This window comes from Pipra filicauda, unplaced genomic scaffold, assembly GCF_003945595.2.
Source record: "Pipra filicauda isolate LSUMZ 115617 unplaced genomic scaffold, ASM394559v2 scaffold375_size704869_pilon, whole genome shotgun sequence".
Lineage (NCBI taxonomy): Eukaryota > Metazoa > Chordata > Aves > Passeriformes > Pipridae > Pipra > Pipra filicauda.
Genome location: NW_024104504.1, coordinates 274,399 through 287,578, shown reverse-complemented (window position 1 = coordinate 287,578; position 13,180 = coordinate 274,399). Strand labels below are relative to the sequence as shown.

General features: G+C 34.2%; 1 protein-coding gene across 1 annotated transcript in view; it reads left to right on the top strand.

Annotated features, from left to right (window-relative positions):
* Positions 1-12,038, top strand: part of LOC113983964 (protocadherin-9-like) — a 386,566-nt gene extending 374,528 nt beyond the window's left edge. Inside the window, exon 3 of the mRNA XM_027713598.2 lies at positions 9,765-12,038. Coding sequence (XP_027569399.1) covers positions 9,765-10,138 — 374 coding nt within the window. The 3' untranslated portion in view covers positions 10,139-12,038. The remainder of the gene's footprint in view (positions 1-9,764) is intronic.
* The last annotated feature ends 1,142 nt before the right edge of the window (positions 12,039-13,180 follow it).

Genomic DNA, 13,180 nt, shown 5'->3' with positions numbered 1-13,180 from the left:
TTCCATATTTTAAAAATCAAATAAATTTATGGTGCAGTAAATAAGTGACTTACACAGTCTTAAATCTGGCCCATAAATATAACAATTTTCCCTTTTTCTCAGTTCTATGTTTTCCAGACTTTTAATTGTGTGATCTGTCCTACTTTCAAGACTTCAGCATACCTAAACAATTGCAGTCTTCTCTGTCTTATAATTTGTAGCTTTTCAGGGTGTTCCACCTATTTTAGAGTGTGAAGGACTAGAATAATTTTGAAGTATTAATTTTCTGAAAGAAAACTTGCCTATAGCAGGTTTCCTCTAGTAATCCTCTTCCAGGCTTCCCAGAGTCACCTTTCCTGAGTATACATGAGATGCACTGCCATTTGGGTATTGGATAGTTGTCTGCTGTTATTTTCGCTGGCTGCTGGAGCCATTTTGCTTATAGTGGAAAAACTCAGTTCAAGAGATCAGAGTGAATTAGTCTATCTTCTGCTATGGCAGCAAAGATTTAGACTCATCACATCCATTTTAAATACATAGAGCTGGATCTAATTGCCATACATGGATTCCCTATTTATCAATGCACAGAAACTCACACCTCCAGAAAGTGAGTTAGGTTTTCAGAGAGCTAACAGTGTCAATGCTTCTCTCCATTGATAACAAAAGGAGGTTAGGATGACTCCATACCCAACTTGACCAATGCAATTAAGTTACTCATTCTGTGAGTGATTATATTCAATTCAATGTTCACCACTCTATTATTTCCATTCTGTTCTTAAATGACAAAAAAAAGAATTAGATGGATAAATATACATATATATATATGTATATATATATGTATATATATATACATATATATAATATGTATAAAAGTAAAAATAAATGTGTAATATATATACAAATAAAACATATAATATATATATATAATTGTATAGATAGCACAGTTCATCTTATATGTATACATTGATGAATTGTGCTTTTTTTCAGTAATTGCTTAATAAAGCCAATATCTTTAGTTCGATAACATCACAAGGTATTTATCACATGCACTTGAGGCATATGATTTATCACAAGTATTTATCACAAGTCAGAAGATCAGGCTTTTGCTGTAAGATGGAAAATGATCAGGAAGACCAACTCCTTCATTTAGAGTTCTTTTGAAAATCATAAAAATCAAGTGAAATTCAACTTGAATGTTTTGGGGTTTTTTTCTGCTGTACATGACTTAATGGTCAGGCATATAACAGCTGCATAAAAATTTTACAACATTGTGCAGTGTAGAAATAAATATTGTTCAGCTCAGTTTCACGGCATTCTGCCAGCTTTTCTCATTTTGAATATCTTTTTCACATTAAATCCTACCTTTTCTCAAACACAGTTTGTAGAAATTACTAACCAAAATTTGATTTTATGATAAACAACTGACTGAGTCTTCGAAATTGAGATGCAAGTTGTTTTTGACTGACAGCAGGTTTGTGTTTGGGGCATATTAATGATCAGAAAATGTGACCATGTCAAAAGTGGTGCTGTCTCAGCATGTTGCCTGCAAATCAATTCAACAAAATATTTTGATCAAATATCATAAATATTTAGGTGTGAGAGAAAAAAGATAGTAAATGATTGTGACCATGGGATGCTTTATGAATATTTTATTATCACCATCCATCATCACCTTTTGGGAACAAAGACTTTTTTTTAGGCAGCAAAGTGAAGAGCTCTATAATGAAAAAAGATTAATGCTGAAAATAATATTATTCCAAATATTTGAACATTGGTTTTACTTTGGTCTCATTGAGTGATCCAATCAAATTTAGAAGGTTCATTTAAATACTCTGAGGAGTTTTTATATGTTAGATTGTCCTGCTAAAATTAAATGTATGGCAGGAAAAAAATGCCAATTTTGAGGAAATAAGATTAGATGAGATAGCACTCTTCATAGGAGTATTTTGAGTGGACATGAAGATGGATGAGTTCCCTGCCATGCTGAAGATGGGTGCAAATTTATCAAGATATGCTGTCTGCTCTTTGTGTGCCATAAAGTCTGTCTAAATAACAATATCCTCTCAGGGAGAGAATCTACTGTTCTGGCTGCCCATGTATTGTTGAATTTGGACCATCTCCATTTGCAAATGTTGACTTTTCATTTGTGCCCAGAGAATGAAATCTGTATGAGAGATGTGTAAAGCATTTAATCTTTATTTATTTGTTAACAAATGTTGTTTTTTTGCCAAATCCTGTTTGCATTTCTTTTCTCCTGCTCTTCCTGCAAGGTGACTGTCTGCATCCACAATGTGACACTTCAGCTAAGAATACAAATTACAGCCTTTTTGTGGGGGTTTGTTTGTTTGATGGTTTGTTTGTTTGTTTGTTTTAATGACAGAATGTATTAAGTCAGAATAACAATCCCAGATATTATTTTGTATCTTCTGTATTTCTAAAGGATACACTACAACTGGCTATTTTTTTCATATACATATATGACATATATATATTTGTCATGAAAGTTTATACAAAATACAGTTTTGTATTCATACTTGCTGCTATGTAGATTTTTAAAACCAGAAAGAACCATTAGATTATCTAGCGAACCTACTTTTTTAACTCCAAAGTATAAAGTTTCAGCCAGTTAAATTATAAAAACAAAAATAAGGAGTGACATAAAGATCTGAACAGAGGCAATATGCAATCCATGATAACAAAATTGGATTTTTAGAACCAGTGAAAAGCACCGAATCATTCAGGTTTGAGCTGTTCAGTGGGAGCTCAGTACTGCTCCAGATCATGGTGCTTTGTAAAAACCTTCTATGGCATCTTTCTACACCTGTGTTGCAATGACCATGATCTTGTGATTTCAGTGTTGCAACTGGCCTTCAGAATGGTCAAAAGCTTAATGTATGTCAATATTTCTATCTATTCAGAAAGACTAGAAAGCACTAAGTAAACTTGACCCCTAGTATCTCACAAGCTCAGCAGACACGTGAGTTGTATTCAGTCGAGATTATGAGATGGGCTCCTTGCTATCTTCTGTGGACAACCGAAGGCTAGAAGTTGGTTAAATCTCTGTGACTTCTCAAGCAGCAAAGAGAAACTGCAACTAGAACTTAAAAACATATTTCTTACTCTGAGATGTTGCTAAGAGTTGAGTCCCAAATAAATTCAGTATTACATAATTTCTGTCATACAAACCCCATAACTAAACCTGAAATGTAATAACATAGACTGAACTAATTTCAAGAGTGTGTTGAGATGGCAGAGGCAGAAATGTTATAGTGGCCTGCCTATAGACTGACCTTTCCTTTTCCAAACAAACTATTTTGGAAGACTTCATGGGATTATTAGCAACTCTTGTAACCCAACTAAATTCTGCTGAAATTCCTTGTATGCTCTAAGTGTATTTGCTTAGGCATAGCAAGAAACAAACTTAATCTTGTGGTACCTACTTTGCATGTGGCTGGACAACAGATAAAGAATCTGCAGATACAGGCCACAGAATTCCTTCAAGATATGTGTAGGTAGGCAGGTCTAGGAAATCAAAGACTTTATTTTCAGAAGCATTATAAAATCAATTCCCTTTCTTGGAAAGTCTCTTGTCTTGGAAAATGCAGGGAACTAAAATTTTATTTAGACTGTCAGTACTTCAAAGAGTAGACTCTATAGAACATGTCTACTTTCTGACCATTCACCAATGGAAACACACAGTGGTTTTCATACATGTATGTCAATGAAGAAAAAGTGATTGGAAATAGGCACAGAAAGTTAAGTCAGATAAAAATAACATATTGACAGCAGAGCCATTACTGATTAAATATATATCTTGTAAATCATAATGGTATTGAATTTCTAGGAATGATATCAGAAAAAAAAAAGAAATAAAATATAAAAAACTAAGTAACATGTCCTTTCATTGTATCTTTGTAATGAAGCAGCTACAGGTGAAAGGAACTCGAGACAAGAAATAGAGAATAGTTTCTTATCTTTTTCTTTCCTTTCTTAACTCTGAAGAAATATAGTCATGAAGCAACTGCAGTCATCAGAAGACTGTGTACAAACAGAATTTCCAGTACTTGAGTAATGTTGCCTTCAAAATTTAGCTACCCATGTATTCAAAGAAGTCCTGCATAGTTTTTGAAATTACAGTTTGGATCTTAGACACCTACATATCTGTGGAACCCATCTGAATCATTTCAGTACTTCACAGAATTGTGTAGAAAACCTTATTCTGCCAGGTTTTCCAGATCTTTTCAGAAAATACTTATATTCCTTCTTTTCTGTGTTCTGGGCTGTCCCACACACCCTCACCTCCCCTGCTTCCTATCACTTCTGTTATTGTACTAATTAAGGATTCTGGCAGCTTATCTCTGCTAAGTAATGCAGATATAAGCTAACCTTACAGTACTATTTATTTCAGCTGTGATGAAAGGGAAGTTTGGGCCAAGATAGGGAACAGAAAGTAGCAGGGGTTTCTTGATCTGTACCTGAGTACAGAGGATGGAGCTCCAGGAAGGAGAGAGGGAAGCAGCAGGTGACAAGGTGTTAGTGATAAGTCTACCAAAACTGGCAGTTGCAGTGGTATGAATCCAGGGACCTAGGAACAAGCTGATTTGAGGAGAGAATGTGAATTTATCAGCACTGACTGTGCCAGGTGCAATGACTAAGTCATTAAAAATGTATATTTTAGTAGTCACTGAATCTTGCTACTAATTAATACCAAGGAAACACATCTAGCACAGCATGTCTGTGGCTTCATAGTCTTGGATTATTTGTTTTAACAGACTAGAAATAAAGAATAGTCTTTCTTATTTATTTGGCTGATATTTCAGAGTAAAAAAAATGTCAAAAGAATATTTTTCATTATAAACTGGTTTTGAATTTTTATATTTAATATATAGAGTAGTGGGAAAACCTCTATGAAATGGAATAATGTCATTTTAGTTCCAATATATGTGTAGAAGGCTGTAAAAACACATGGTCTCAGAAGAGGTAATTTACTAAAGTAGCCCACAAAAGCTTAAAAAAACGTCCTGTATTTGAGGTTAAATAGAACTGAAATGTTGCTGCTATTTGTTTTTCTTGTAGGATGCAATATGTAAAGTTAAATAAATATAATAGTCTGAAACACAACTGTGGCCATGTTCAAATCCATTATACTTAATATTAGTGCCCTCAGGAAAAGAGTACCTATTTTCTTTGAGACGAAAAAATCTCACTGAGTGGAACTTATGTTATGGCCTTGAATCTTTCAGAATTGAAGAATGAATTTTCTGGCTTTAAGCAAGAGAGTTTTAAAGAAGCAGGTTGAAAAGCAGCTGGTCATCACACCACAAGCTAGTTGCTAATTGCAGCAGTAAGTTAATCAATGAAATAGCTGTTTAGCTTCTGGGTATAATAAAAAGAGATAAAAGACCACACAGAAACTCCAGCATTAGGGTATGACCAGTTCTTGAAGCATACATTTTCCTTCTTACACCTGTCTGCTTTTGAGTAGGCAAGTCATGCATCTGCTTGACAGCTATTAGCAGAATAAAATAACAAGCATTTTGGGGTAAGATCTGATATAAATATTTACAAAGACAATTTAAGAGAGTGTTTGTTATGCACTTTTGTGTTTGCATTCAAAACATTTAACGCCAGAGACAGATGGCTTGTACAGTTTTATCTGCACTTGTGTCATTATATATTCAAGCAGCCAAGACTGATAACCAGCCTCACAGATTATGGGTTGTTCAGAGAACAAATACTTTGAAAAAAAAAAAAAACCACATATCAATAAAGTACTTCAGTATGGAAAAGCTTGATACAGAATTTTTTGTGAAGAGAAAGGAAACAAATTAATGCAATTATAAAATTAAAACAGCAGGAACAGGTTTTTAAGTGGCGTCACTGTACGTGGTAATGAAACAACTTTAGAAAATTGGGTGAAAACTATTGTTCAGCAGTGGTGGAGGAGAAAGATAATTACCATTAAAGCAACATTATGTTTTCTCAATACATAGCAGCCAACTCCTCAGTTCAAGCTATCCCCAGAAGATCTCTCTCCCATCATATTACTCATGATCATTTCACTTTACAGTACTAAATAGCAACCGGAATAATAAAGATTCTTAAAAAAGAATAAACTTTCTATGATTGAGAACGTAATAAAACAAAATAGAATCTGAAAAAACCCTAATGGTTCAAAGACTTTTTTTTTTTTCTTTGTAGGTGAGATCCCTTTTTTATCTTTTTGTCTTTTTCCTGAGACTCACAGTAGGACATTTGTAGAATCCCCTAAATCATGATCATCACCATTATTAGCAATAACATTTAATGAAAAATTATACTTATATCTAAGGGCCTTAACTGGAAACAGTTGTGACAGGCGCCACACATATTATGAATGAAGCTGCCTTTTTCCTGAATCAGTAAGCATGATCATTCCTTGTAGTAGCTCAACAGTAAAATAGATTATTCTATCAATCTGCATTTCTAAAAAAAAAATTACTTTGTGAATGTCTTTTTCTCTTGTGATGGCTCAAACCGAAGACAATTAAAACAATAATTGTTACTTATATATTAGATGAAGTCTTGCAAGGCATTTTGTAAATTTAAAACTCACAATATTTTAGTAAGGCAAGTAAATATCCCCTCTATTTTAAAGATTTGTAAACATGAGACAGAGTACTGGAAAATATACATACTCATTTGAGTAGAGTCTGAACCTTTTCTCAATTCTCTACATATATTTTGTTCATAGATTTATATGTAGGCATGTGTAGAGGTGTGTGCAGACTTATACCTCACAGCTATTTGAACAGTTTTACAGCTAAAAGAAGTGTCCTGCACTGGGAAAAAAAGTGTCCCCTGGGATTCTCAGTCCTCCCCTAAAAGGAGAGGTACTTACTCTGTCTACAACTGTCACTTGGTGTGACTGACATCGATACAAAAATTGTAATTTGCCTGCAACAGAGCAGTGGTATTTTTTAAACTCAAAAAACCCAAAGAGCAGTTCCTGAACAGGCGATCATCTCAGCATTGTTACCTCATTCCTGTCTGGTGCTCCCAGTAGTAACAGATATCTAAATATTCTAGTGCTCTTCAGAAAGTCTATCAGCTTAAAGATGGCTAAAGCAAAGGGTGTTTAAAATTCATTCTGAGTTTAACAGCATTAACTGCCTAGCACTGTAACTGAAGAAAGCAAAACACACAAAGTAAATCTTCCAAAGAGTTTGACATGTATCTTATAGGACCCCATGCATATTTATTCCTAAGTAAAACCAGCTTATTGCTCATTTAAATTTTAAATGGAAATTATATTCTTATCACTTGAAATTTATTTAACTAAACAGAAAAAGTAACTTATCCCCTTCAGAACTATCGTACTGAAGGCTCTTCTGTTAACCTTTTATTCCACTGTAGATTGGAAGCACAGAGTGCATGCACTGTATTTCTTGAAATGTGTCATTCTGTGGCGAAAGGTTTTCTTTGTGTTTTGAAAGTTTTCATCCCTGCCAAACCTTTCCTCTTTGGTCAGCAAAATAGTAGTGTACTGTGAGAGTAGGCAGGTTGAAAATAGTTCTGACACTTCTCATGTTTTTCCTCTGAAATGGAATAAAACTAATCAAAATTAAACTTCTGTTGTCAGACAGAAAAGAAAATCAGCTTTTAACCTATATATTAAAGTTTGGAAATGTTAACAATGTACAGTGAGTACTTTCTTTACTTATTATTGTTTTGTTTTGCTTTGTTTTCTCACTAAGTACCTGCTTCAGTTTAGTTAGAATTTCATACTAGAGGATTCAAATAAGAGTTTTATAGAAAAAGGAATATGTCTCTTCCAAGATATTATGTCAGGTCTCATTTTAGAATTGTAGTTTGTGGTTCTCACTGAAATCTCTGCTGGGCTCCTACTTTACAGTTGTGTTTCCTAATGGTTCTGGTTTATTTATTTCATCTTGTATTGCTCTACATGGAAATTAGCATTGATTCTATACATTTTTCATGTTCTAGTTTTCAGCAATAGGACACTTTCTAATATGGGGAATGTGGTAGCAACTTTTATTATAGCTTATTATTTTCTGTCACATCAACAGAGTACTGTATATTCTCCAGATATTCAAAAAGAGAAGCTGCACAGAGATAAGATGAGCTAATTACATTGTAACATGTGGAAATATACCTGGTGATATTTTTTATATCTGTGTTTAAAAGCAATGAGAAATGAATAGGAGTTTCCATAAAATTAATTGAGTTAATGTCAGTGTTCAGAAAAAGATATGTTACTAAGGGTAATTTATTGTATATGCATGGAGTACAAGCGAATAAAATATTCTTTGGTATTTTAACATAGAAATCTTTGTTAGTGTTTCTTCACTTATCATTTTGAGTCTCAATTATATTATTATAAAGATACACTTTTTTTTTTCTGATACACCACTGACATATTTCTTCTGATTAGTAACTTTGCTATTCATGACTATTTCCTAATGTTCTTTCTCAAAAATCAATCTATAATTTCCTTCCTATCACTGGGCTGTTTAATCAAGGAAATATGTCTCCTTAACTCTTCAAATGTCTGCAGTACTATCCAGCTGATTTACTCTGAAGTTAAGAAAAGATATCTCATAATTCTTTGTCAAAGTTACAACACAGTTAGCAAAGAATCATGACAAAGCGTACCTCAGATATTGAGAAATATCTAATGAAGACATACAGAGTGATTTCTCTGCTTTTTTCCTGGCTTCCTCTTCCTCATACATCCAATCCGATCAGATGAGCAAAGTAAGCCATCTAAAAATGCGGTAAGACTGAGAGGAATTTAGTGTTACTGAAGGCACGGGTGACCTGCTTGATTGAAAGAGGCCTGCAGTTGGCCATGTGTGTCCTCCGGTGTGTGTGAAAGATGATGTGGATATTTAATATGCCTAGTACTTCAGCAAACTTAATTTCTCTCTTCTGTGGTCTTATATTACTATCTTTCAAAGAATTATGAGAACAGTTCTTTATCAAGTGCAAGATTTACATAAGCTTTTTTTTTTCATTTACCCCTTTATTTTGTCATTGTAAAGCAGCTATCTGAGATGTGTTTAATGGTCTCCTTCCATGCAATGTTTTGAAGTGTTTCAAAGTTTCCTATTAAATCCAGCAATGTTTAACTTATCTCTTACTTGTTGGGAGTGGACATCAGAGTGTGTATCCACAGGATAGAAATCTAGAACTATGAACCAACCTGTGTTTGTAAAACAGTAGACATTAGATAATCCTGTGTACAGTGCATTCCTCTGGGCAAACCTGTTTTTGGATAGTATAAATGTTTCTCAGTTTGCAGTAGGCTGTTAGTGCACCAAGGTTCTGCAGCAGTAAAGTGAGTTGAAAGCAGAAGAGAATACATCCAAACTGTAGGCTTTTATAAGCAGCATTAATTCTTACTCAGAATCTTCAAGGGTATGTTCACTTCCTTTGACATTTTCACTTAATTACCTTTATTTTCTTAGTATGACTGAAAAAAAACTTAAGTTTATTCATAGTACGATCTAAGACCGATAACTTAGGGATAACAGAACTTTATTTCCACTTCTGGAAACGAGGTATGTAGCATATACAGCTTATACCCTACAAAGCAACTACTTTCTAACAGAATGAAAATTTATATGGGATTTACCAGCACAATATTTTGTTGCAGAATCATTGTTAATTTTCTCATGAGTTCTATGTATAAGTTTAATGACAAATATCACAATCTAATATTATGTCTTTTTTTTTTTTTCCTTTCTTCCTCTTTCTTCTTTCTCTTTGTTTTTCATTTACAGATGGGCCTCTTGGGCCACGAGGATTAGCTGAAGCTACAGAGATGTGTACTCAAGAATGCCTGGTTTTGGGTCACTCAGACAACTGTTGGATGCCTCCTAGCTTGGGCCCATACCAACAGCCAAAGTCTCCTCTCTCCACCTTTGCCCCTCAGAAAGAATGGGTTAAGAAGGACAAACTAGTTAATGGACACACATTGACCAGGACCTGGAAAGAAGATAGCAACAGAAATCAGTTCAGTGACCGAAAGCAGTATGGTTCCAGTGAAGGCCATTTCAACACTGGCAACCACATGACTGACATTCCTCTGGCCAACTTGAAGTCTTATAAACAGGCCTCAGGAGCTGTGGAGAGTCCAAAGGAACACCAGCTATAAGAAATGATTACTTTGGACCCATGACTTTAGCCTACTTAGACTTGCTAATACTATGTGTGTGTCAGAGCTTTATGTACTGGATAGACCTCTAGAACTATGCTTCACCTAGCAGAGATATGCATATCTTTATGTTAGCGTCGTGGAAGGTATGATGTCCTGCAACATGAAAGAGTGTTTCTACTAGTTGTGTGGTTTTGTTAAATAGACATGATTAAAATCTGCAGAGATCTCTCCAGTTTGCAAATATTCTTTTTTTGTTTTTTTGGTTTTGACCCTGGACTGCTGCTATGAACAACAGAAGATGCATTTGGAGAGTGAGAGAGCATGAAAGTTCAATGGATTGCAAAGATTGAAAAGCATATCCAGTTAGAAAATTGTACTTTTGTTGTCATTGATCTATGCTGAGACCTTTATACTTGAGATCATATTGCAAACAATTGAAGCTAAACATTAAACCTATTGTGCTATTAACAATGTTAGTGGACACTTATAAGTCAATCAGCGTTCAAATACTTGTAAATAGAAACAATTATTACTTACAACTTTTGTGTACTTATAATGTTCACTTGAAAAGATACTGTAGCATATTTCTGTGTTTCACAGTTGCTTTTTAATTTCTTTCATTGCCTTCCTATTGTTTTGCTTTTATTTTCAGTGATGGTGTTTCTGTGTTAGTAGTCTGTCTGACACACAATGTTCCAAGGAACTCAAACCACTTGTGTTAAAAGTGATGGGGTGGGAAGAAAGGTTGGTTGCAGAAAGGGAAAAAGAAAAATTTCTTTCTATGTAGTAGCAAATCATGCCAGCATTCAGGTAGAATTTCTTCTTTTATTTTAATTTAATTTAATTTAATTTAATTTAATTTTATTTTATTTTATATTAAGAAGTGAAAGAACTTGTGTAAGGGCTTAAAAACTTAGCGGTTTTTTGTTTCATTTCCATTATGTTTCATAAAACAGGGAAATTGCAAAACAAAAGAATATTTAAATGTGTGGTGGCAGGTGAAGGGGAAAGCTATTCATTTGGGATCCTAGAACAAATTAGCTGTAGTCTGTCATTTAATGAGTGGTAGCTGATGTTGATCCCAGCTGAAATACATGGAGGAAATTCTACAGGAGCAAAATACAGTAATAATGTTTTTCCAATTGGGCAGGTGTGTGTCTATACCTAAGACAGTATGTATTGCTGAAACAGCAGCATTTGTGTTGATCTTCATCTGCGTTAATGTTGTAGTAACACAAGTGTTTTTAGACCATAGCCACAGAATATTTAATGTGTTGTGCCTTCATGATGTAACAGAGCATTCTCCTGGTAGGCTAGTTGGGGGAAACTAAAGGGTTAAATCTCTAATTATTGCTGTTTAACTGTTTGTTATCATAGTTGGTCGATGCCTGGCAGGTACCAGTATCACATCACCTCAGTCAAACCAGTAGAGTGACTCCTAATGTTAGTGAGATCTAAGTTGCACGCAAAGCAAATCCAAATCCAAACATTTTTAGATGGGTTTTTTTAAGGCATGAAAGATGATTTACACAAATAAATAGCATGCAAAACAAAAAAAGTCCATACAGAAAAAAATCAAAAGTTATTTATGCCACAGTGAAACATCAGTCTTAAAGTAACAAATTTAGCTAATCTGAAGGTGATTTTATTCTTACTGAAAACACAAGCTTTTTTTTCTTTATTCTTTTGTATATAGCAGTTCACTTTTTTTCCCTCCACAGTATAAAAGGCTTAAAATGGGCTAGGGGTGCATTGCTTATGGCAGTACTTATGTCAGTTTGTGAGGGGTGTTTGATGACTTTGACAGAATAAATATCTAACCAGTTATCCTTGTTACTGCTTTGCCAGTTCAACATTATTTAGTTATTCAGCTTTTGCAATAAATGTTCTGAATTCCTGATTGTGTTGTGTTAGTTCTTGGGCAGATGCCTTAGGGACTTTATTCCCATTAATTTCTCTTCCTTTCTGTTATTGTTTGTTGGTTTGTTTCTTTGCTTTGTTCTGAATTTCCAGTTATTTTTCTAAGCATGTCATGGTCCATTTGGTTCATATAGATATGTATAAGACTGGAATATGCAACAAATGATAAATCCTGAGGGCCGTATTCTGTCATTCCTATGCAAGTAGGAACTTATTCAAAATGAGTTATTTGAATCGGATAAAGTGTTACTTAGCACAAAAGTGACAGGATCTAGCCCAGATTTGTCAGACATATGTAGGCACATGTAATAAGCATCCTTGCATGAGTCTTTGTACAAGTATGGGGGTAGCATATAGGAAAGTCAGCACACCTTAGTCCTTTTTTTGAGAGTAGAATAAAGTCATATCAAAATACAGTAAATTCTTTCCCCTAAGGAAAATTTGTGTGGTTATATAACCATTTTTGTTGCAGCACAGTTAAAAAAAAAAAAAAAAAAAAGAAAAAAACCTGAACAACCTTGAAAAAGATTTATCAACAGAAGTAAGCTATTTTTGAACATGCTGAGTTTTAAAGATGAGAAGCACTGAGTTCTGTATTAAAACCAGAAATACAACAAGTATTTGAACACCCAAATAGCACCAACTAGTTTAAATTAGGAGTGTCTTTTTAAACAGATTGTATTTGAAAACATTTCTATCACAGACAGAAAGTAAAAGATGTGACTTGCTACAGAAAGTGAACCATATTCAGTTCCAACCTTCAGTACTTTGTGCTATTATCAGCTTGTGCAGGAGGAGCTAAAAAAACCATGATTTTAAATTGTTAGCAGGTGGAAATTTTCTCATCTCATTTTCTTAAATTCTGTATAATTTTAGAATCTTAAAACCTTACTCAGCTTTGAAATAGTTATTAAAAAAAAAGACAGGAGAAAAAGCAAGGAGAAAGAGGGAGAGAGAGAAAAAGAGAGAGGGAAGGAGGGAGGGAGGGAGAGAGGGAGGGAAAGAAAGAAGGAAAGAAGGAAGGAAGGAAGTAAATATATATATCTGCAGCACTGAGAACTGTATCTTAATTAATGTTTTCCAGATGTTTCTATAGAATCTGAATTTGGCCCTAAACAC